The 26,012-nt window shown below is 45.2% G+C and overlaps 1 protein-coding gene across 1 annotated transcript in view; it reads right to left on the bottom strand.

The window, feature by feature from the left end:
* Window positions 1–26,012, bottom strand: part of LOC311143430 (transmembrane protein 163b-like) — a gene marked incomplete at both ends in the record, with an annotated part of 117,358 nt that overhangs the window by 27,469 nt on the left and 63,877 nt on the right. Inside the window, 3 exons of the mRNA XM_084179250.1 lie at window positions 8,244–8,340; window positions 9,237–9,328; window positions 10,020–10,063. Of these exons, the coding sequence (XP_084035376.1) occupies window positions 8,244–8,340; window positions 9,237–9,328; window positions 10,020–10,063 (233 nt within the window). The remainder of the gene's footprint in view (window positions 1–8,243; window positions 8,341–9,236; window positions 9,329–10,019; window positions 10,064–26,012) is intronic.

The raw sequence follows: 26,012 nt of genomic DNA, 5'->3' as shown, positions 1-26,012 counted from the left end.
TCCCCACACCAAGAGACCCTAATTGTTGATATGGTCCGTGAGAACAATGCCATTAAACTGAGCGAAATTCAGCAGAAGATCATTGAGGACCATTTAAATTTTGAGGGTATCAACAGTGTCAGCCTCTCTACTGTTGATCGTGTCCTCAAGCGCAACAGACTGCGCATGAAACAGCTATACAGAGTGCCCTTTGATCGCAACTCAGACAGAGTCAAAGAGCAAAGATTCCAGTATGTACAGGTTGGCATATATCCAGACACATTCAATGTTGATTACTCTAAGTAGTGATTTACTGTAGTGGCCTAAATCACTTTTTCCGTATCACTTACAAAACTATATCTATTTCTACAGAGGGTTTTTCAACTGGATGCAATGGAAAGACCCCATCAATACATCTACATGGATGAAGCTGGGTTTAATCTCACCAAAAGGAGAAGGAGAGGCCGTAATGTGATTGGCCATCGGGCCATTGTTGGTGTTCCTGGGCAGCGTGGTGGCAATGTCACATTATGTGCTGCCATCAGCAATCATGGGGTTGTCCACCATCATGCCAACCTGGGGCCCTACAACACTCACCAGCTCCTCATTTTCATGCGAGATGCTTTGTTAGGGCAGCAGGATGAGCATCCCATCTATGTTGTTGTTTGGGACAATGTGAGTTTTCACAGAGCCCTCCAGGTTAGAGAGTGGTACAATATGAACCAAGGTTTTATCAATCTTTGCCTTCCACCGTACTCCCCTTTCCTAAACCCCATTGAGGAATTCTTCTCCTCATGGCGGTGGAAGGTATATGAACGCCAACCTTACACCAGGTTAAATCTCCTGCAAGCCATGGGACTTGCCTGTGGTGACATAGGTGTGGAGGCATGCCAAGCCTGGATACGGCATGCCAGGGGTTTTTTACCCCGTTGCCTGGCCAGACAAAATGTGGCCTGTGATGTGGATGAAGTCCTGTGGCCTGACCCAGTACGGAGACATGATGCTGTGGCTGAGTAATGCACTTATTTGTATATTTTTGTACTTTATTTTTACATGGGCTTACTGTACACAAGTGGCAAACGCATAAGATTTCTGTTTGTTTTTACAAGTGCTTTGCAACATGCATTTAGCCTACAGTGAACAATAAACATTTATTTCTCCAGCTTCATGTCCTGAGCATTGTGTTTTCTATTTTTCTACGTAGTGTTTAGTGACTGTTCAGTAGTGTTTTTTATTTTGATTGACTCGGGGCACGATTTGACAACATAGTTCAGTTTTGAGCACAGATTGAACTGTTTTGAGGTGAAAGTTTGGTTTTGCAAGAAGAGACTGAGGTTTTGTGAATGTAGCTTGAAAATTGGGTTTTGTGTTCACAGTTAAGAGAAAAGGAGAGCAGCTTTCAAGAAATGTGTCTTAGCAATCGAGAAAAACTGTAAACACCTTCTGGCTGTGAGACTGTGTGTGTGTGTGTGTGTGTGTGTGTGTGTGTGTGAGAGAGAGAGAGAGAGAGAGAGAGAGAAAATACAGAAGGTGTTTTTTGTTCTTTCTATCTTTCTGTCATTTTCCCCTGGTTCAAATTAAAGGTCCTCTCCCACACAGCAGCTGGTAAACCAATATCCCTACTCCATTTTTAATGAGGCTTCAAACTCACTGGGCACTCTGAGGGAGCGGTAGGGTGGACATAATAGGAATCACATCCATACACTGCTACACACACACACACACACACACACACACACACACACACACACACACACACACACACATACACACATACACACACACACACACACACACACACACACACACACACACACACACCAAATGAAGCCATTTGCCTGATCCCTCTCTCCCTCCCAGTCTTCCCCAGTCTGAATTGGGAGCAATGACCCCTATCCACCATACACTGTGTCTAACTAGGACCCAGGCCAGTTAATCCTGTCTGGTTGATGGATCACCTCTCACATACATTTCTTACAAAATTCTGGCGTACATGGAGATTGTAGGATTTGCATGTGCCAAATTATTAGGATTTATCAAACTGTCACACGCAACATATAGGCATGTTTTCATTGATAAGTCAGAGCCATGTTACAACCCCGCCTGGAAAACACCATCCATTCACCTTTTATGGTAATAAAAACGCCCTCATTTGCTGTATGATCTGGAAATGTTGGAACTGGGCCATGTCCATTTCTAATAGAAGCAGAATATCAGATTTGATCACATTTCTGTAGAGTTGTGGGCAGAATGTTTTAATCTTTTGCAGTGACTTTTTCAAACAAAAGATGCATGCCGCCTATAGTGAGTACCAAACACTACAAGATTGATTGTCTATTGAACAATTGCTGCCTGCAGCCCACACTTCTATGCAAAAGACGAATTGTTGCTCAATATTTTGTTTATCAATACATGATTGTGTTTCTATCTCCTGCCTTGGTATAGGCACTGAGATTAAATAGGCTATGATGTCACGCTCTTATCGCACATCAATACTGTAGCTTACCCATACTGCCGTAGGCTACCGGTCTATTTACTTTCAAGCCTGGTTGGCTATTGAATGAGCAATGGATAAATGGTAGCCTAATATTTATTGTGTAGCAGGAATAAACCTGTCATGTCTGAAAAGGAGAGATATGCCCTGCAATATGATCATGATTTAGGCCTATATAATACAAGTAAAATAAATATATTAGGCAACATGCTCCTACGTGATCTTCTTACCAACGGCTAATGTATCTGTTTTATCATTAGGCCTACATGTTAATGTATCTGTTTTATCATTAGGCCTACGTTTTAATGTATCTGTTTTATCATTAGGCCTACGTTTTAATGTATCTGTTTTATCATTAGGCCTACGTTTTAATGTATCTGTTTTATCATCAGGCCTACGTTTTAATGTATCTGTTTTATCATTAGGCCTACGTTTTAATGTATCTGTTTTATCATTAGGCCTACGTTTTAATGTATCTGTTTTATCATTAGGCCTACGTTTTAATGTATCTGTTTTATCATTAGGCCTACGTTTTAATGTATGTTTTATCATTAGGCCTATGTTTTAATGTATCTTTTTTTTCATTAGGCCTACGTTTTAATGTATCTGTTTTATCATTAGGCCTACGTTTTAATGTATCTGTTTTATCATTAGGCCTACGTTTTAATGTATCTGTTTTATCATTAGGCCTACGTTTTAATGTATCTGTTTTATCATTAGGCCTACGTTTTAATGTATCTGTTTTATCATTAGGTCTACGTTTTAATGTATCTGTTTTATCATTAGGCCTATGTTTTAATGTATCTGTTTTATCATTAGGCCTACGTTTTAATGTATCTGTTTTATCATTAGGCCTACGTTTTAATGTATCTGTTTTATCATTAGGCCTACGTTTTAATGTATCTGTTTTATCATTAGGCCTACTGTGACACTCTGGCTCCGGGACTTTTGTATTTGAGCCAGGGTGTATTTGTTTTGTTGGGTTTTGTTGTGGGGTTTGTTGTATAGGGTGTATTCGGTTGGTTGTGTTTTGGGTGAGTTAATTGTGGTGTCGTGTGACTCCCAATCGGAGGTAACGAGTGTCAGCTGTCGGCTCGTTATCTCTGATTGGGAGCCATATTTAAACTATTTGTGTTCTCATGAGGGTGTGGGTTTTTGTTCCGTTTCGGTCAGTGTACCGTGGACTTCATTGAGTCGTCTTTTGTTTTGTAGTTCGATAACGTTTATTTAATAAAGTCATGTTTCTTGGACACGCTGCGCCTTGGTCATACTTAGACGACATAGACGACCGTGACAGAAAAACCCACCTTCAAAGGACCAAGCAGCGTGTCAAGCGGCAACAGGACCTACCTACACAGGATTTATGGACGCCTATCAAGGATTCATGGACTTGGGAGGAGATACTGGATGGAAAGGGTCCTTGGGCACAACCGGGAGAATATCGCCGCCCTCGTGAAGAGCTGGAGGCAGCTAAAGCCGAGAGGAGGTGGTATGAGGAGGCAGCACGGAGTCGAGGCTGGAAGCCCGTGGGTACTACCCAAAAATTTCTTGGGGGGGGGGCTTAAAGGGAGTGTGGCGAAGTCAGGTAGGAGACCTGCGCCTACTCCCTGGACTTACCGTGGAGAGCGAGAGTACGGGCAGACACCGTGTTACGCAGTAGAGCACATGGTGTCTCCTGTACGCAGGCATAGGCCGGTTCGGTATATTCCAGCTCCACGTATCGGCCGGGCTAGATTGAGCATTGAGCCGGATGTCATGAAGCCGGCCCAACGCATCTGGCCACCAGTGCGTCTCCTCGGGCCGGCTTACATGGCACCAGCCTTACGCATGGTGTCCCCGGTTCGCCCACATAGGCCGGTGCGGGTTATTCCACCTCCCCGCACTGGTCGGGCGACGGGGAGCATCAACCCGGGTAAGGTTGGGCAGGCTCAGTGCTCAAGGGGGCCAGTAAGCCTGCACGGTCCGGTATTTCCGGCGCCACCTCCCCGCTCCAGCCCAGTACCACCAGTGCCTACACCACGCACTAGGCTTCCTGTACGTCTGCAGAGCCCTGTGTCTCCACCACGCACTAGCTGTATGGTGCGTGTCTCCAGCCTTTTCCCACCAGTGCCTACACCACGCACCAAGCCTCCTGTGTGTCCCCCGAGTCCTGTGCGTCCTGTTGCTGCTCTCCGCACTAGGCCTTATGTGCGTCCCCAGGGTCCTGCATGCCCTGTTGCTGCTCTTCGCACTAGGCCTTATGTGCGTCCCCAGGGTCCAGCATGCCCTGTTGCTTCTCCCCGCACTAGCCCTGAGATGCGTGTCCTCAGCCCGGTACCTCCAGTTCCGGCACCACGCACCAGGCCTACGGTGCGCCTCAGACGGCCAGAGTCTGCCGTCTGCCCAACGGGGTCTGAACGGCCCGTCTGCTCTAAGGCGCTTGAACTGGCCATCTGTACTGAGCCTGCTAAGCCGCCCGTCTGCCATGAGCCTTCAGAGCCGTCCGCCAGACCGGAGCCGCTAGAGCCTTCCGCCAGACAGGATCAGCCAGAGCCTTCCGCCAGACAGGATCAGCCAGAGCCTTCCGCCAGACAGGATCAGCCAGAGCCTTCCGCCAGCCATGAGCAGCCAGATCCGTCAGCCAGCCATGAGCAGCCAGATCCGTCAGCCAGCCATGAGCAGCCAGATCCGTCAGCCAGCCATGAGCAGCCAGATCCGTCAGCCAGCCATGAGCAGCCAGATCCGTCAGCCAGCCATGAGCAGCCAGATCCGTCAGCCAGCCATGAGCAGCCAGATCCGTCAGCCAGCCATGAGCAGCCAGATCCGTCAGCCAGCCATGAGCCGTCCAGCCAGGATCCGCCAGAGCCGTCCAGCCAGGATCCGCCAGAGCCAGCCAGCCAGGATCCGCCATTGAGTCCGGGGCTGTCCCTTAGCCCGATGCTGTCCCTTAGCCCGGTGCTGCCCCTTATCCTGGTGCTGCCTCTTAGTCCGGTGCTGCCCCTTAGCCAGGTGCTGTCCCTTAGCCCGGTGCTGCCCCTAAATCCAGGTGGGGTAAGTTGGAGGGTGGTCATGTGGAGGAGGCTAGGGAAGCGGGTGGTGACTAAGGTGGGGTGGGGACCACGACCAGGGCCAGAACCGCCACCGTGGACAGACGCCCACCCAGACCCTCCCCTAGACTGTATGCTGGTGCGCCCGGAGCGCGCACCTTTAGGGGGGGGTACTGTGACACTCTGGCTCCGGGACTTTTGTATTTGAGCCAGGGTGTATTTGTTTTGTTGGGTTTTGTTGTGGGGTTTGTTGTATAGGGTGTATTCGGTTGGTTGTGTTTTGGGTGAGTTAATTGTGGTGTCGTGTGACTCCCAATCGGAGGTAACGAGTGTCAGCTGTCGGCTCGTTATCTCTGATTGGGAGCCATATTTAAACTATTTGTGTTCTCATGAGGGTGTGGGTTTTTGTTCCGTTTCGGTCAGTGTACCGTGGACTTCATTGAGTCGTCTTTTGTTTTGTAGTTCGATAACGTTTATTTAATAAAGTCATGTTTCTTGGACACGCTGCGCCTTGGTCATACTTAGACGACATAGACGACCGTGACACCTACGTTTTAATGTATGTTTTATCATTAGGCCTATGTTTTAATGTATCTGTTTTATCATTAGGCCTACGTTTTAATGTATCTGTTTTATCATTAGGCCTACGTTTTAATGTATCTGTTTTATCATTAGGCCTACGTTTTAATGTATGTTTTATCATTAGGCCTATGTTTTAATATATCTGTTTTATCATTAGGCCTACGTTTTAATGTATCTGTTTTATCATTAGGCCTACGTTTTAATGTATCTGTTTTATCATTAGGCCTACATTTTAATGTTTTTTATTAGCCTCCCATTATTATAATTCCTGTGCATCAAACACCTCCATTTCCCCCAAAATAACAATATTTGCTTGCAATATTTGCTAGATCAACCACTAGAAGTTGAGTGTACGCATGGTCGGAGAGAGAGAGAGAGAGATAGATTTGTTACCTGTTGCCACAAGAAAAGGGCAACCAGTGAAGAACAAACACCATTGTACTGTAAATACAACCCATATTTATTTTCCCATTTGTACTTCAACTATTTGCACATCGTTACAACACTGTATATAGACATAATATGACATTTGAAATGTCTCTATTCCTTTGGAACTTTTGTGAGTCTAATGTTTACTGTTAATTATTTATTATTTATTTCACTTTTGTTTATTATCTATTTCACTTGCTTTGGCAATGTAAACATGTTTCCCATACCAATAAAGCCCTTAAATTGAATTGAATTGAATTAAAAGAGAGAGAGAGAGCAGGAGATGGAGAGGGAGAGAGAGAGAGAGAGAGAGAGAGGGAGAGGGAGAGGGAGAGAGAGGGAGGGGGGGGGTGAGAACTGAAATGGAAGACAGAGAGAGAGACCAAAATACTGCAGATATTTTTAGATAGTGCTTGCATGTGCCAGAAGAAGAGCCAGTGTTAATGGGCCCTCCCCGGACTGACATATCCTCCTGAGCACAAGACTCACTGCCTTGATTAACATAGCAGGGCTGCTGGTTCAAACAGATATCCCCTCACCCGCACTCATCTCAATCTATCACTCCTCCCCTCGCTCTGATTCTGTCTCTCTCTACCTCTCATTTTCTCTCTCCATCTCACGCTCTCTCTACCTACCTTCCTCACCCAATTTCCTCTATTCCCCAATTCACCCTCCCTCCCTCTATTCCTATCAACTCACTCTCTCTCGGCCCGTTTCCCTCTCTCCATCTCTGTTCTTACAACACGGATCAAGGCTGGACTCTGGGCTAGGCTGGGCTGTCGGTCTGTACTTCCTGCCGTGGTAATGTGCAGCTAATTGGTCGTTTTCAGACCAGTGGGTACATCGCACAGCAGCTGTTGGCGCTTCGTTGCCATGGAGCAGACTTAAAAGACTTAACAGCCCTTCTGCTCCACTGATTACAGGTGTCGGCTCCAAATCAGAGAGAGAAACCACTAATTTACAAACCGATACAGCAAATAAGGAAAGGAGAGCGAGAGAGAGAGCGAGAGAGAGAGAGAGAGAGAGAGAGAGAGAGAGAGAGAGAGAGAGAGAGAGAGAGAGAGAGAGAGAGAGAGAGACAGAGAGAGAGAGAGAGAGAGAGACTGTGACGGTGGAAGTGTATTTTAATTCATTCAAACATTGTAGTATCACATAGGATATGTGCAGATTGTGGATTTAATATATAAAGAAAGAAATTGTAAGAAATGGTAAGGGCTAAGTCTGAAAAAGTGCTAATTCTGCTCTCATAGCTGCCAGTGCATACTTTATCTAGTTGTCTACCTAGAATGTTAATCTCTGAACAATTGTTTTGATTCTGCAACTTTTTTCCTGTTGATGTTTTTGATGTTTACCGCAGCATCAATCTACAGAGGTGTAGGAAAGGTTGCATTGCCTGGCAACAGCGAGGTGAGACTATTCCGGGATTAGTGTCATAAACCTAGTCACTCTTTTCTCTGCTTCCTTTTCCTCGCCTTAACCTCAGCAGCTCTTGCACTCCATCACATGGGCAGGTGAAACAGAGAGAGGAAGAGGCACAGAGTTCTTTGACGTCACAGGCACAAACTGGGGCTATAAAAAGACACCTGCCAGTACATACAATATAAAACATGGTAAAGACTTTGAGAAAAGCTTCTGAAAATACCGGTTATATATTGCCGTATGAGTCTGTGTGTGTGTGTTAGTGTGTGTGTGTGAATGCGTGCACATGTGTGTGTGTGAGGGGGGTCTCTCACCACTTCTGGAAGCAGCTTGGTGGCCAGGTCATGGATTGCTTTTCCCAGAATACACAGGGAGGACAAGATGAAGACCACCCCAAGGACCACGCACGCTCTGTGGACAGACGGAAACCAAGTCTTAGGGCTTCTTCCATTGTCATCCTCCAGTAAAATCGGAAGCAAAAATCGGAAGCAAAAACATATTTTTAAGTTAACAAATTGCCTTGCAGTTTTGTTTAGCTGCATCTCCCCATGGTGCACTTAAATATATATATTGGTTCTCCAGGGAACCATAACTGTTTGTGAATGCTATTTTAACACAGGTGTAATCAGGCATAGAGAGGCAGGGGAGATCTGTTCCAATTAAATAAAAGTGAAAAGCGTTTGTTCTTTGGGATCCTGGCTACGGTTCCAGCAGCAGCTTCACAGTTCAGCACTTTGGCACCAGAGAAAGATGTTTGTGTCCTCCGCCATTACTTCTCCATTTATCTCTCGTTTGACACTTCCGCAAAATGTCTTTATCCATCCATCCATCCCTCCCTCCACCTCCATCCCCTCTACAGCAGGCAGGCATAAGATGGATGGTAGATGGGCGGTGTTGTCCTTTATCATTGTAGCACCTGCAGTGCTGAGGAAGTAGCTGTGACAAGCCAGAACAAGGCCGTCAACCAGGAACAAGATGTAAACTAGGACGAACCCCTGTATTACTGTGGAAGATATACCATATCATTGTACACTGGGAGAGATAACTGTACCTGGATGTGGCTGCCTGGGTTAAAAATACATTTAATATGTCTCAACAGCTCAATACTGTAATGTATGAGACACACTGATATAGATTCAAGGCTAAGGGAATTTATAAGGCAGGTTTCTGAAGATAATAACCCAGTAGGCTACTAGGGGAGAGAGAACTGTTGTTATGGTGGTATACAGGGAATGTTCTAATTGGGAACACCATGCAACCTGTATGTTCAATGAGATGAATATTAATTTTGTGGCAGTTTTACTCACATGTACTCCCTATGGGCAGAGTGGACAGCTGCGGCATTGCTATAGCGCCACAGCACGATAATTGAAGATAGCACGTCCAACGTGGCGTCAAACTGTAAAGGCAGACAATCTGCTATTAAGTCTCCAGTGGGGATACATCAAATAACAAAGTATGTAGTACAATACATTCAGGAAAACACTCAACTCTAGTCCCACCTCCCATTCCCCCCTATATAAACTCCATATACTCTACTAACAGACTAGGCTGGTTATTGAACAGTAAGGATAAACATCCCCATTAAAATCTGTAAGGTTTAAGCTAGAGATATCTGTTGTTTTTTGCATTGGATGCGTCTCAATCTACCACATCAGCATATGTCGCACTTAAGCATCTGCAGTGAAAAGTAACAGAGCTAGAGCGGTGTTTGTCAGACCATGAGACATCCCGAAAATCGGTCTTCTCACAAAATTGTCTGGAGTGTCCGAACGGTTTGGCCTACAAACTATTATTGCCTTAACAGCTCGTCATTGGTTCATTAACATCCATGTCTAATATGCTGACTCTCTCTAGTAACCTGTCCTCATTTAGCTGACATGGTATGATAGTGCTTTTATAGCATTCTAGAGCTTCCCACAGTATCTGTGGGGATATTTCTGTTATCACACAGTGTTCTGATGTGCTCTCATGCTTCCCTGGCTGTTACCAAGGAAACAATGGCAGACAACTTGTGTCTGATCCCAACCAGACTTAATAAATTAACACCGTGACTTTATGACTAATTAATAAGTATAAATGGAACTCACTGCAAATCCAAAGGCTGATGCGCTATGTCTCATGAATGAAACAGCTAGAGAGAAGAAAGAGAGAGAGAGTGAGAGAGAGAGAGAGAGATATATAATAAATTAATGTAAAAGTAAAGGATTCTGTCAGCAAAAGTAATGATAACAGCAACATCCAGGTAAATATTGCTCTCTCAAACACACACACACACACACACACACACACACACAAATCATTTTTATAATGTAATAGTTTATGATTTTTCAGGTTCAAAGATCAAAACACTGATAACCTATTCTGTTTGTACATAATTCATATTATCAGCACACCTTAAAGAGTAGCTTGAATTGGAGCAGAATTATTCAGAGATTAGCACTATACTGTATTAATCTCTGAGCAAAAATGGTTTGTATTTAAACAGCTATAATCCTACACAGGGAAGGTTTGAAAGGCATAGAGGATAAAGATCTGTTAACACATTCCATTTGATTTCTCCTCAATACGGGATTGTTAGAGTTGAGAATGTAATAGAAGATTATCCATCAAATCATTTTATACATTAGTAGCATTTGACTCATCAGGCACTTAATGGTTATAATAACAAGCTTTATTAATCTGATTCTGGCCCACATTCTCCATATTCTCTCCATCCGTTTCTGTTCCTTCTGTCCTTGTGAAGCTAGGGGCTTTTAAGTTTCCTCTGTGATGCGTTCGTTTTCAGGGTGGTAACAGTCCCATGGGGCGCCCGTCGCTAGGCAGATCACCATGGAGACGGGCAATCTGAGGGCGAGCTGAGCTGGAGGAGAGTTTCAACAGGGCTTTTATCTCAGTCTCTCTATCTTTGATCCACCACTCAATGGCTGCCATGGAGGCTATGATGTGACCTCTCTGGTCTAGGTCTTAAAAGGATTAAAAAGGGTCTGTGGCGTAGGGTACCATGGTGACAGACAGACCCATAATGCATGATGGTAAGACGCTATGGCAGACTGGCACCACATTAGAACTACCAACTACCTCTTATCTCCTCAGTCAACACTGTAGACCGGGTCGATGCAAATAACACAAACAAACAAAAAGGGATCTGCAGGACAGTCTGACAGTCCAACAGTCGAGTGAGATAGCGGAACAAACAGGCCCACTCCTGGTGACAGCTGGTCTGCTAGCTACGGCAGCGGTACAGCGTGAAGCAGGATGAGTGGATCTGCTAGCTGTACTGTCAGCATCCAGTCCTCTACAGGGAGCCCTTAGGTTGTTCTCTTCCCAGGCTGTCTGGAGGCTGGATCAAGGCATCAGGACGTCAGCCAACACAGCCTGCCAAGGCCTGCCAAAGCTCCGCACTCTCTTCTCCCAGACCAGGGATGCATCCCAAATGGCACCCTATTCCCTATATAGGGCCCATAATATTAGTCTGCCCTGCAAGCACAGCACCCACACTAGCAGACAGACTCACTACCATTGGCACTGAACCATGCTGCCACATACATAAAGGCACTCACTCACTGCAGATACAGAACCCAGAGCAAGGCGAGCAATATAGCAGGTCACTACAGGGATTCTTATCATTAGCCTTGCCACTGACTACTGAATTTCTGACCAGCACAGCAGTTAGCCTATAACAACAGCAATTGTATATTTGTTTCAGCACAAAGTGGGATCATTAATCCATGCATTCATTTCCACAGAGAACACACTGTGTGGGGTAATGAGGAGGGGCAATAGGGATACAGCGACAGGAGAGGCTTCCATGATGGTGAAATGGGTCAGGGACCAGGGTAAGCCTGTAAATGTGACTGTCTACATTCCAGAGCAATGACCATGGGTGAGGGGAGAGGAGGAGAGGGAGGGGTGGGGCTAGTGTGGTGGTTGATGGGGCGAAAAGGTATTGAATCCTTTTATCCAGCCAAGGAGACAAAGAAACATCCCTCAGTATTTACCGGAGGTATAAATGAAAACGTCAGTCTCGCTTGACAGACTCATGAAAACATAAGAGATCTCTATTCTCTGTTGTTGGTATTAATGCTAGTGATTAGTTTACCCAGCTTTGCTTTCAGAGGCGGTCGGCGTGTCAGAAAATAAACCCGTTCCGTGTTTAAACAGAGAGCGATGGCAGCGCTACAAAGCTTTGGTGTAGAAGATCTCTTTGTGATTTATGATAGGAGATGCATGGAGGAGCACTCAGCACTCGGCTGACACCACACATTTATCAGGGAGCCAACCATGCCTGACAAGCAGCCCTTTAGCTGGGGAGAACACAGATTGTATACAGATACAGATTAAGATGTTTTTATAGAAGATATAGGATGCTTCTGTTGTTGGCATGATAATCAACATATTCACATCTGATTAACTACTCCTACACACAATGTATACAGTGCATTCGGAAAGTATTCAGACCCCTTCACTTTTTCCACATTTTGTTACGTTACAGCCTTATTCTAAAATGGATTAAATAAATAAAAATTACTCATCAATCTACACACAGTACCCCATAATGACAAAGGAAAACAGGTTTTTAGAAAGTTTTGCAAATGTATTAAAAATAAAAAAACAGAAATACCTTATTTACATAAGTATTCAGACCCTTTGCTATGAGACTCGAAATTGAGCTCAGGTGTATCCTGTTTCCATTGATCATCCTTGAGATGTTTCTACAACTTGATTGGAGTCCACCTGTGGTAAATTCAATTGATTGGACATGATTTGGAAAGGCACACACCTGTCTATATAAGGTCCCACAATTATCAGTGCACGTCAGAGCAAAAACCAAGCCATGAGGTCAAAGGAATTCTCCATAGAGCTCCGAGACAGGATTGTGTCGAGGCACAGATCTGGGGAAGGGCACCAAAAAATTTTGGCAGCATTGAAGGTCCCCAAGAACACATTGGCCTCCATCATTCTTAAATGGAAGAACTTTGGAACTACCAAGACTCTTCCTAGAGCTGGCTGCCCGGCCAAACTGAGCAATCGAGGGAGAAGGGCCTTGGTCAGGGAGGTGGCCAAGAACCCGATGGTCACTCGGAAAGAGCTCCAGAGTTCCTCTGTGAAGATGGGAGAACCTTCCAGAAGGACAACCATCTCTGCAGCACTCCACCAATCAGGCCTTTATGGTAGAGTGGCCAGACAGAAGCCACTCCTCAGTAAAAGGCACATGACAGCCCGCTTGAAGTTTGCCAAAAAGGCACCTAAAGGACTCTCAGACAATGAGAAACAAAATTCTCTGGTCTGATGAAACCAAGATTGAACTCTTTGGCCTGAATGCCAAGCGTCACGTCTGGGGGAAACCTGGCACCATCCCTACAATGAACCATGGTGGTGGCAGCATCATGCTGTGGGGATGTTTTTCAGCGGCAGGGAATGGGAGACTAGTCAGGATCGAGGGAAAGATGAACGCAGAGTACAGAGAGATCCTTGATGAAAACCTGCTCCAGAGCTCTCAGGACCTTAGATTGGGGCGAAGGTTCACCTTCCAACAGGACAACGACCCTAAGCACACAGCCAAAACAACTCAGGAATGGCTTTGGGACAAGTCTCTGAATGTCCTTGAGTGGCCCAGCCAGAGCCCGGACTTGAACCCGATCGAACATCTCTGGAGAGACCTGAAAATAGCTGTGCAGCGACGCTACCCATCCAACCTGACAGAGCTTAAGAGGATCTGCAGAGAAGAATGGGAGAAACACCCCAAATACAGGGCTTGTAGCGTCATACCCAAGAAGACTTGAGGCTGTAATCGCTGACAAAGGTGCTTCAACAAAGTACTGAGTAAAGGGTCTGAATACTTATGTAAATGTGATATTTCAGTTTTTCTTTAATTTTTTATGTCTAAAAACTTGTTTTTGCTTTGTCATCATGGGGTATTGTGTGTAGATTGATTAGGGGAAAAAACAATTTAATAATTTTTTGAATAAGGCTGTAACGTAACAAAATGTGGAAAAAGTCAAGGGGTCTGAATACTTTCCGAATGCACTATATATCATTTTGTGTGGAAAACAGAAGATGATGTACGGTATACAAGGTTCTGCATTTCATTTGCTCATTTGTTTTGTTCTCATTTTGTAGAATATTGTACCAACAGTATTTTCACAGGCCTAAGTTTAATTGGACTGTGACTCCTCACCTTTAATGTCCCTTTCTTCTCCATCTCCTCAGGATCAACTGTCCCCTCTCTAACTCACAGACAGCCTCTCTCTCTATCTTCAACACTGATCAGAAAAGTGAGACTGGGTATTTCCATAAGTAAGACAAATAGCAGCTGAGCTCTCAGCGGCAACTAAACACATCTAATTTTTCTGCTTCATTTCTCAACATGTCAGACACACATACAGTAATGTGCCATACCTAGAAATCTGGTGATATACTGCACACACACACACACACACACACACACACACACACACACACACACACACACACATACACACACACACACAGACACACAGACACACAGACACACAGACACACTGACCGACAGACACACACACACACACACACACACACACAGAGCATACTCAAGAATCAGTCAGCTTTTTCAGATATATTACTGTATATTGAGTCTCATTTTAGTACTGTAATGACTACCTTTGCTAAGAAATTGATTTGGGACCCTAAACACCTGCAAAGATAACTACAGCAGTAATGTTCTAATTATGAGCCTGTTATGTAAGGACTGGGTGGACGCCAAACCAAAGCAGGGTCGTTTAGTTGGCAGGAGTGGCACTGCTGAGCCCAGGGTCGCAAGATGCTACACTACACTACAGCAACTGATCTCACATCAGTTCCCACTGCTTACTTCAAGACATTAAAGCACGGAGAGGACCTGTAAAACTGAGAGGAAGTGGCATGGTGGAAAGATACTGTGATGAAGGCAGCTTGCTGTCGAATGTATTGTATCTGAGCAACATAGTGTATAGCTACCCTCTTTCTTTCTTGGTGGAAAGATAACCATGCTCCTCCTATTAGACAGTGCTCTGCTTTCTAGAGAGTGCTTCTGGTTTGGAACCCAGTCCTAGTACTTTGAATGAACCCCAGGGTCTGGATAAATCCCTTCAGGGGATCAATACAAAATCTACTAGAACAAAATAAATTGCTGTCAGCCTTGTCACAGACCCCCCAGGGGACCAGCATTACGCCTCGCCATGAACTGTGATTCACGCCCCTTTAAACCCCAACTCCACTCCTCTTCATTCAAAACCCATCATTCACCCTGCTATGACAAATAGCTCTGACGGAGACGCAGGAATCATTTGCGGCTAATGAGAAATGTAATTACGTTCCCTCTTCCCTCTTCCCAGGGGCGAGACCCAGATTCCGGGGTGTGAAATTGAGTTCCGGGGCGGCGTGATGACAATAAGGAGGGGAGTAGAGGGGCGGGGCAGGGGTGATGACAATAAGGAGGGGAGTAGAGGGGAGGGGCAGGGGTGATGACAATAAGGAGGGGAGTAGAGAGGAGGGGCAGGGGTGATGACAATAAGTAGGGGAGTAGAGGGGAGGGGCAGGGGTGATGACAATAAGGAGGGGAGTAGAGGGGAGGGGCAAGGGTGATGACAATAAGGAGGGGAGTAGAGGGGAGGGGCAGGGGTGATGACAATAAGGAGGGGAGTAGAGGGGAGGGGCAGGGGTGATGACAATAAGTAGGGGAGTAGAGGGGAGGGGCAGGGGTGATGACAATAAGGAGGGGAGTAGAGGGGAGGGGCAGGGGTGATGACAATAAGTAGGGGAGTAGAGGGGAGGGGCAAGGGTGATGACAATAAGGAGGGGAGTAGAGGGGAGGGGCAGGGGTGATGACAATAAGGAGGGGAGTAGAGGGGAGGGGCAGGGGTGATGACAATAAGGAGGGGAGTAGAGGGGAGGGGCAAGGGTGATGACAATAAGGAGGGGAGTAGAGGGGAGGGGCAGGGGTGATGACAATAAGGAGGGGAGTAGAGGGGAGGGGCAGGGGTGATGACAATAAGTAGGGGAGTAGAGGGGAGGGGCAAGGGTGATGACAATAAGGAGGGGAGTAGAGGGGAGGGGCAAGGGTGATGACAATAAGGAGGGGAGTAGAGGGGAGGGGCAGGGGTGATGACAATAAGGAGGGGAGTAGAGGGGAGGGGCAAGGGTGATGACAATAAGGAGGGGAGTAGAGGGGAGGGGCAGGGGTGATGACAATAAGGAGGGGAGTAGAGGGGAGGGGCAGGGGTGATGACAATAAGGAGGGGAGTAGAGGGGAGGGGCAAGGGTGATGACAATAAGGAGGGGAGTAGAGGGGAGGGGCAGGGGTGATGACAATAAGGAGGGGAGTACAGGGGAGGGGCAGGGGTGATGACAATAAGTAGGGGAGTAGAGGGGAGGGGCAGGGGTGATGACAATAAGGAGGGGAGTAGAGGGGAGGGGCAGGGGTGATGACAATAAGGAGGGGAGTAGAGGGGAGGGGCAAGGGTGATGACAATAAGGAGGGGAGTAGAGGGGAGGGGCAGGGGTGATGACAATAAGGAGGGGAGTAGAGGGGAGGGGCAGGGGTGATGACAATAAGTAGGGGAGTAGAGGGGAGGGGCAGGGGTGATGACAATAAGGAGGGGAGTAGTGGGGAGGGGCAAGGGTGATCCACAAAGCCCTCCTGTAATGCCAGTCAATGATCTTGGGAGAGTCCAACTTAATTGAGGAGGGTAATCTGAAATCATATAGCATCTCTTTTCTAGGCAGTGTTGTCAGATACCAATACATAAACCCCTTCTGAGGGCAGAGAGAGAGAGGCTGAGCTTGAGAATACAGCAGTAATATGTTTTGTGAGGTGACTTTCAATGGCTATCAATTAATATGTGAAATAAAATAATCTGCTTGGCAAAAGACTCCATGAATTCATCCAATTTGCCATGCAGAGACTGTTAGCTAGCATGGTTGTTCCATCAGTCAGACTAATGAGGATGCTCTGAGGCTGATTACTATAGCATAGGCTTATTACACTGTATCTCACTGATGACATCCTACATCATTTTAATCTAGTTTAAATGGTCCACAGGTTGCAATTGATTAACTATGGAAATTCAAGGAATTTGAAGCCAGTCCTCTTGGCGGTTAAGAGAAAACGTTCAAAGGAGACTGGATATTAGAGTAATGCCACTCAGAATGTAACAAGCTTCACCACAGTGAGTGCCATTCTGATTCCAGGAAAACTCAGTGTGTTACCTGTCCTTTGAAATAATAAGGGAAACAGACGATTATCTTCCGCAGAGGCAGACTTTCAAACTTTCGTGGAAATGGGATGCTCTAGAAATCACTGGCAGTCAACTCCAAACAATGAATATTCAGATCCCTGCGGTGTGTGTGTGTGCATGCATGCTTCTGTCTGTACTAGTGCATGTCTGCATGTACTGTATATAAGAGTGAGGTTGAGAACAGTGTTGTTGAGAGAGGTTAGCTATGGTTTAGTCCTTTATCTTAGTTCGTTGGCTAATTGTCTCATGGTGCAGCAGTAGCTGGTTTAAACAAAGCCCTTGGCTCCCGGATCTTTTATTCTTAATTAACAGGCCCTTATAAGACCTCTGAGCCTCCCACTGCAAGACCATTCAGACCTCTCCCGTTTCTCCCAAATCACCCCCCTATGTCCTCCCCTTCCCCCCAAAACATCCCCCTCTGTCCTGCCCTTCACAGAACCTCAGAGCAGCAGCCCAGTTGAAAAGTAGGCACATCCAACATGGCTTTCCCCCGCTGCTCAACTGCAATATGTTGTGTTTAATCATTCAGGACCTACAGCACTGGGCCGCTTCGCTCTGGCTGAGAGGACCGCTCCAGTCCTGCAGAACCAGGAGAGGAACGCACCTCCCTCTCTCCCCCTGCCTCCCCCTCCCTCTCCCTCCTTCTGCCCTGCCTCCCTCTGCCCTTCTCTCACTCCCCCTGCTTCTCTCTCCCCATTTATCCTCTCTTCCTCCCTCTCCCTCCCTCTCGCTCCAGTCCACACTGGCTCCCCCAGCCTCCCCTTCGTCTGCAGCACCTCTCAGGCCCTCCCACATCGATTTCAATGCAAACGATTGATTCCTTCAGTAAGGGAAGTGCCACCTGGGATTCGGCTGCCTGCCTGCCACTGAGGCTTCTGTTGTTATGATGAGTGTTTGTGTCAAGAAAAGTGGGGTGCAGGCACCTGGACTAAAGCATGGCACAAATAGACATTACAGGAGATAGTCCTTGGTGGTATCAAAATTGACCCACAACCACAAAACAGACATGGAAAGTGTTAACATTTTTATATTTAGAGGGAAAACGGTCTCCAGTGTGTCAGTATCCTCATTCTCTTCACAGCTCTGAGAGCCATCATGCTGTGTGTTGCTGAAGGACATCTCAGCACATTCTCTCACGAAACACCAGCTGAGTGTGAAAACACAGCATAGCAGCACCAAACAACAGCATCACTTTTCAAGGTCCACCAGGCTGTTTTGTTCACTAATTGTCTGCAAAGGCTTACTGCACCAAAATTACAATAAATACAAACCCACTCACCGTTGATTGTAGTACTAATTAAATCCTGTGAGAATGCATCTGCCTACTGTAGTCTGCATACATTTTACAGTATTAGCTTTAGTTTTGGCTAACTGAAAATAACTGCTTTGTTGGCAAATTATGGTTATTTCCCTTTGAAAAGCATATTTGCACTACTGAAGACTTGCTGGTGAAGAACTGAGGCCACTCTACAGAATCTGACTGATCTGATTTACATTGAGCCGTGGGAGGGCGCAGCGAGACGCCAACAGAGGAACAGCTTAATTGGGAGAATTCAGGACAAATATGATGGAGATAAATAATTTATGTGTGTTTTCTCAGACTGGTTTAAACAGGGTTGGCGTGTTATGCTCGACCCATGCATTTTCCACCACAAAACACCAGAAAATGTCCCAAAATAGTAGAACCAGCTCACCTGCTATGATTTCACTATTTCACTATATATATATATGTTTTGGAAACATTGCACATCTAATAGTGAAATCATAGCAGGTGAGCTGGTTCTACTATTTTGGGACATTATATATATATATATATATATATATATATATATATATATATATATATATATATATACAGTACCAGTCAAAAGTTTGGACACACCTACTCATTCAAGGGTTTTCTTAATTTTTACAATTTTCTACATTGTAGAATAATAGTGAAGACATCAAAACTATGAAATAACACATATGGAATCATGTAGTAACCAAAAAAGTGTTATACAAATCAAAATATATTTTATATTTGAGATTCTTCAAATAGCCACCCTTTGCTTTGATGACAGCTTTGCACACTCTTAGCATTCTCTCAACCAGCTTCACCTGGAATGCTTTTCCAACAGTCTTGATGGAGTTCCCACATATGCTGAGCACTTGTTGGCTGCTTTTCCTTCACTCTGCGATCCGACTCATCCCAAACCATCTCAATTGGGTTGAGGTTGGAGAATTGTGGAGGCCAGGTCATCTGATGCAGCACTCCATCACTCTCCTTCTTGGTCAAATAGTCCTTACACAGCCTGGAGGTGTGTTGGGTCATTGTCCTGTTGAAAAGCAAACGATAGTCCCACTAAGCCCAAACCAGATTGGATGGCGTATCGCTGCAGAATGCTGTGGTAGCCATGCTGGTTAAGTGTGCCTTGAATTCTAAATAAATCACAGACAGTGTCACCAGCAAAGCACCCCCACACCATAACACCTCATCCTCCATGCTATACAGTGGGTAATACACATGCGGAGATAATCCGTTCACCCACACCGCGTCTCACAAAGCCACGGCGGTTGGAACCAAAAATCTCAAATTTGGACTCCAGACCAAAGGACACATTTCCACAGGTCTAATCTCCATTGCTCGTGTTTCTTGGCCCAAGCAAATCTCTTCTACTTATTAGTGTACTTTAGTAGTGGTTTCTTTGCAGCAATTCGACCATGAAGGCCTGATTCACACAGTCTCCTCTGAACAGTTGATGTTCGGCAGGTAGCTTAGTGGTTAAGAGCGTTGTGCCAGTAACTGAAAGGTTGCTGGTTCTAATCCCCGAGCCGACTAGGTGAAAAATCTGTCGATGTGCCCTTGAGCAAGGCACTTAACCCTAATTGCTCCTGTAAGTCGCTCTGGATAAGAGCGTCTGCTAAATGACTAAAATGTAAATGTAAAATTAGATGTGTCTGTTACTTGAACTCTGTGAAGCATTTATTTGGGCTGCAATTTCTGAGGCTGGTAACTCTAATGAACTTATCCTCTGCAGCAGAGGTAACACTGGGTCTTCCTTTCCTGTGGCGGTCCTCATAAGAGCCAGTTTCATTTTTGCGAGTGAACTTGAAGAAACTTTCAAAGTTCTTGAAATGTTCCGGATTGACTGACCTTCATGTCTTAAAGTAATGACGGACTGTTGTTATTTGAGCTGTTCTATAATATGGACTTGGTCTTTTACCAAATAGGGCTATCTTCTGTATACCCCCCGTACCTTGTCACAACACAACTGATTGGCTCAAACGCATTAAGAAGGAAAGAAATTCCACAAATTAACTTTTAAGAAGGAACACCTGTTAATTGAAATGGATTCCAGGTGACTAACTCACGAAGCTGGTTGAGATAATGCCAAGAGTGTGCAAAGCTGTCATCAAGGCAAAGAGTGGCTATTTGAAGAATCTCAAATATAAAATATATTTTGATTTGTTTAACACTTTTTTGGTTACTACATGATTCCATATGTGTTATTTCATAGTTTTGATGTATTCACTATTAGTCTACAATGTAAAAATTTTTACAAATAAAGAAAAACCCTGGAATGAGTAGGTGTGTCCAAACTTTTGACTGGTAGTGTATATATTTAAAGGAATAGTTTCACCATATTCAAATGAAGCAACGTCAATAACTGTTAGTCGGGAGCTTCAGAAAATGGGTTTCTGTGTCCGAGCAGCCGCACACAAGCCTAAGATCACCATCCGCAATGCCAAGCGTCGACTGGAGTGGTATAAAGTTTGCCGCCATTGGACTCTGGAGCAGTGGAAACGCGTTCTCTGGAGTGATGAATCACGCTTCTCCATCTGGCAGTCCGACGGACAAATCTGGGTTTGGCGGATGCCAGGAGAACGCTACCTGCCCCAATTCATACAGCCAACTGTAAAGTTTGGTGGTGGAGGAATAATGGTATGGGGCTGTTTTTCATGGTTTGGTCTAGGCCCCTTAATTCCAGTGAAGGGAAATATTAACGCTACAGCGTTCAATGACATTCTAGACGATTCTGTGCTTCCAACTCTTTGGCAACAGTTTGGGGAAGGCCCTTTCCTTTTCAGCATGACAATGCCCCCGTGCACAAAGCGAGGTCCATACAGAAATGTTCTGTCGAGATCGGTAGTGGAAGAAGCCCTGACCTCAACCCCATCGAACACCTTTGAGATGAATTGGAACGCCGACTGCGAGCCAGGCCTACTTGCCCAACATCATTGCCCAACCTCACTAATGCTCTTGTGGCTGAATCGCAGCAATGTTCCAACATTTTATGGAAAGCCTTCCCAGAAGAGTGGAGGCTGTTATAGCAGCAAAGGGGGGACCAACTCCATATTAATGCACATGATTTTGGAATGAGATGATCGACGAGCAGGTGTCCATATACCTTTGGTCATCTAGTGTATTTGTGCCCAAAGCATAAATTGGATGAAAAAAAACACTTCAAACACCCCACCTCAAACTTTGATCTCAAATAGAAAATGTTTGCCATTTCCTCATAGAGGATGAGCTGGCCAATCAGTCTACTCACGTGAATATGTTTAATGACCGGTATACGCCCACACCATTCTGTTGTTGGGGTAACCCATGCCATTCCAACAGAAAAGCTGCTTTTTAACATAAGGAAAACTATTTCACTAATTCCGTAATTAATTATAGCTCATATTTCATACAAATCTTGAAACACTGCACAGTTACTTTAAAATATCAAAGGGGGCAAAATGCACTAATTTTGTGGAAGACCCAGTTGTTAAAGTGTTTTTTTAGAGGCTTACAGGGCCACAGAAAGTCTGTGACGTTGCTCTGCTGTTACTATATTAATCCCCCATGTGGAATTACTCACACACACACACACACACACACACACAAACACACACACACACACACACACACACACACACACAAAGAAACACACCCACACAAAGAAACACATTCCCTTTGGGCTAACTCAACTTACCCACCAACATATTAAAGGCCAAACAACATTACAACAGTGTTTACTAAACCAATGTATTATTATCTTTCAAATCCTTAAGGACTCTTATTCGCCAATAGCAAGAACTGACACTGCCGCAGCCTGATATCAAACAGCTTATGATTCATTATTCTGGATAACTGTAGGGTAATTAAACATTCTGGAGATAGATAGAGAAAAGCATGAGTCATGTACACCTCTGAAGACTAGACAGTGTGAGAACAGGCTATATCTGTTTGGTTCCTATGTTAAGGCCATTGAGTGCAGAGCTGAGTCTGACAGCTGCCTGGTGCATGCCTTGTTGTGGCTGATGTGAAAAGGTACGCTTTGTATCCAGTGCTACCTTGGCATATCTAATCTGGGTTGATCTATTGAGGTCACTACAGCAGCCTAGTGTCGTCTACTCCCAGCTCCATGTAGGTTCCATGGTTCCACAGTGCCTCTTGAGACCAGGCTAACTAACTGACCGGCTATAGATTCACCTGAACTCCTTTTTCATGAACAACATGATTCATCTAGGCTCTGATTACACACCAGGGCCAGCAGTGGTCCTCCACACTGCACCTGCTCCATCCTAACCCTCCCTTTACAGCCACACAAACAAACACACACACACACAGTCACACACACACACACAAACGCACACACACAGTCATACGCACACACACACACACACACACACAAATGCAAACACAAACCCACACATCTTTCCCTCTCAGCTCAGCTTCAGATTCATTAGGGCTACTAGCTAACTGACAATTGGTTGTTTATTTAATCAGGTAATGAGTCTGATGGAAAAGGATATGTTTGTAGCCAGTATCATTCCGCGCCTTTCTCTCCACAGGGTTTTTCAGACTGTCAGTAGGCACAAATGTGTCTTTCACCTTCTGCTGGGTTTGACTCCTCTCTGTCACTCACCCACTGAAGGGTCAATAGCAGCGTCTGGTTACCGGCTGGCTGACCGCCGCTGGCAGATACACGGAGTGCAGCGGCCCTTGAAGACGTTTAGACAGTTACTGTCTGCCAGCTCTCTGCAGTAATGCTCCCCTTCACACAGACACAGAGACTCTGGTGAGTTTGTTATTTTTATAACAACACATGTAGGTTGTGGAACATCTCACAGAGAGAGCCCAGTGTGTGCTGTGCAATCTCTCTCTCTCTCTCTCTCGCTCCCTTCTCTCACTTTCTCTCTGTTTCTCTTTCTCTCCCTCTCTTTGTCTCGCTCTCTCCTGCCCAGAGAGCCCAGTCTGTGCCTTCTCTCTCTATCTACTGCACCCACAGACACATTGACTGCCTGTGTGTTCCAGCTCATTTGGCTTAACAAGAGTGAGTTGAACTGAGCAATGATTGTACTGATAAACAATAGAGGTGTTACGGAACCCTGTAGTGGCCAGCATGACCCATGGAGTAGTAGTGCGTAACATGCAGAAACCATGTGAGCTTTTCACATGGTCGTACAGAGGATTATAGTAGTTCACTGCATTCCTGGAAGGTTCATTGTGACTCTTGTTCATTCCCAGTGTAGCCTACATGTTGACCAGGAACATATCAGCTGAGTACAGCTGTATGAGTGACTCCAGTGGTCTGATGACCAGGGCTGTGCACACCTGTCTTTTTATCTGACCCTGGTTGATTTGACTGGGTCTTTGTGTGAGCAGGGATCAAAGGATGTGTCAGATACATACAGTGCCTTCAGAAAGTATTCAGACCCTTTGACTTTTTCCACATTTTGTTACGTTACAGCCTTATTCTAAAATGGATTAAATACTTTTTTTTTCTCAGCAATCTACACACAGTACCCCATAATGACAAAGCGAAAACAGGCTTTTAGAAATGTTCAGGTCTCTCCAGAGATGTTAGATCGGATTCAAGTCCGGGCTCTGGCTGGGCCACTCAAGGACATTCAGAGACTTGTCCCGAAGCCACTCCTGCGTTGTCTTGGCTCTGTGTTTAGGGTCATAGTCCTGTTGGAAGGTGAACCTTTGACCCAGTCTGAGGTCTTGAGCGCCCTTGCCCGATTGCTCAGTTTGGCCAGGCGGCCAGCTCTAGGAAGAGTCTTCGTGGTTCCAAACTTCTTCCATTTAAGAATGATGGAGGCCACTGTGTTTTTGGGGACCTTCAATGCTGCAGAAATGTTTTGGTACCCTTCCCCAGATCTGTGCCTCGACACAATACTATCTCGGATCTCTACGGACAATTCCTTCGACCTCATGGCTTAGTTTTTGCTCTGACATGCACTGTCAACTGTGGGACCTTATATAGACAGGTGTGTGCCAAATCATGTCCAAACAATTGAATTTACCACAGGTGGATTCCAATCAAGTTGTAGAAACATCTCAAGGATGATCAGTGGAAACAGGATGCACCTGAGCTCAATTTCGAGTCTCATCGCAAAGGGTCTGAATACTTATGTAAATAAGGTATTTCTGTTTTTTCGCTTTGTCATTATGGGGTATTGTGTGTAAATTGATGAGTGGAAAAAAATATTTAATCTATTTTAGAATAAGGCTGTAATGTAACAAAATGTGTCAAGGGGTCTGAAAACTTTTCGAATGCACTGTATGTGTGTTACATGCATGTTACGTCAGAGGCTTAGTGTTAATGAAGTTCAGGGAATTATTTTGTTTAGAGATTAATGTAATTTCACAGTTGTTGTACAGTCAATACCACATCACCTGACACACACACGCATGTATGTGCTTAATGCACACACACCCTTCCCTCTAATTTATTTGTCTGTTATTACAAATCAATTGATGCTGCTTATACTAATTCATCTCCTCTATTTGCAGTGCTCCAGATGGCAAATTAGTGAAATAAAAAGACTATCTAAATCAGCACCAAGCAGCAGTACTTGTTCAGTACTGAATTGATAGAGATGCATCCTGCAAGCCAGGCTATCAACAAGATTTCTATAGCCTCGTCCAGCTCACTACATTCCGCACAGTGTTTATTGACACAGTGAATTCTCTGTCCAAGTCCCTAGAAAGTTGAGCGCGCCAATGGTGCTTCGCGATCCATCACCCTGGACCACTGAAAAGCAGAAAGCTGTTTACATTGTCTTTCCTTAGGACGATTAGGGAGATAAGAGCAGTCAGTCCAACCCGTTGGGGATAGGAGGGGTGGGGGAAGAGGGTTGTCTTTGATTTGCTGAAGAAAATTATATTTTTGACAGGACACAGTCAGACTGACTGGTCCATGGTGGGAAGAGTAGATGCCCAAAGTGACTGTGTACTGATCAAACTTAGGTTCTAAAGTGATAGTTCACTCCAAGATCAAGGATTGGCAGATATTGGCAGACATTTTCGTTTTTAAAAAGAAGATAACTATTGGTCATCCTGAATAGTCCCCAGACAATGTAGTGGATCTCTCAGCAGAAACAATGTTTCGGTCAATAGAACTTTATCAGCATGCCAGTGTCGTGCCAGCCCCGGGAGCAGACAGTGCAGAGCCTCTCCTGAGAAGGGCTGTGTTTGGGTTGGCTCAGAAGAGGAGGAAGGCTGGGCTGGTCTAAACCTGCTGGTCTACATCATCCTTATATTTTTAGACTGAGGGGAGCTTTGGGGCCCGCTGCTGCTCTGGCTTTTAGTGGCAAGAAGCAGCGTTGGAATACATTAACTTGGTCAGTCACTGTGTTTCCATAGCAGCTAACCCAGCAGTGTTTCGCTACTGACGTGCATCAGGGCCTCGTTCTAAGATGTATCCTAAAATGGCCGCCGACATGTCGCTGTTACCCCACGACCAACGTTTTGAGGGAATATTGACGTAACATAGCTAAATCAACAGTATTTGATTTATTGAGATGTCATTCAATCAAAAGAGAGACACATGTCTAAGGGTGATAAAA

This window comes from Coregonus lavaretus, assembly GCF_964263955.1.
Source record: "Coregonus lavaretus genome assembly, chromosome: 16".
In the NCBI taxonomy this organism is placed as follows: Eukaryota; Metazoa; Chordata; class Actinopteri; order Salmoniformes; family Salmonidae; genus Coregonus; species Coregonus lavaretus.
Note: the sequence above shows the minus strand (reverse complement) of the source record. Positions and strands in the feature narration are given on the sequence as shown.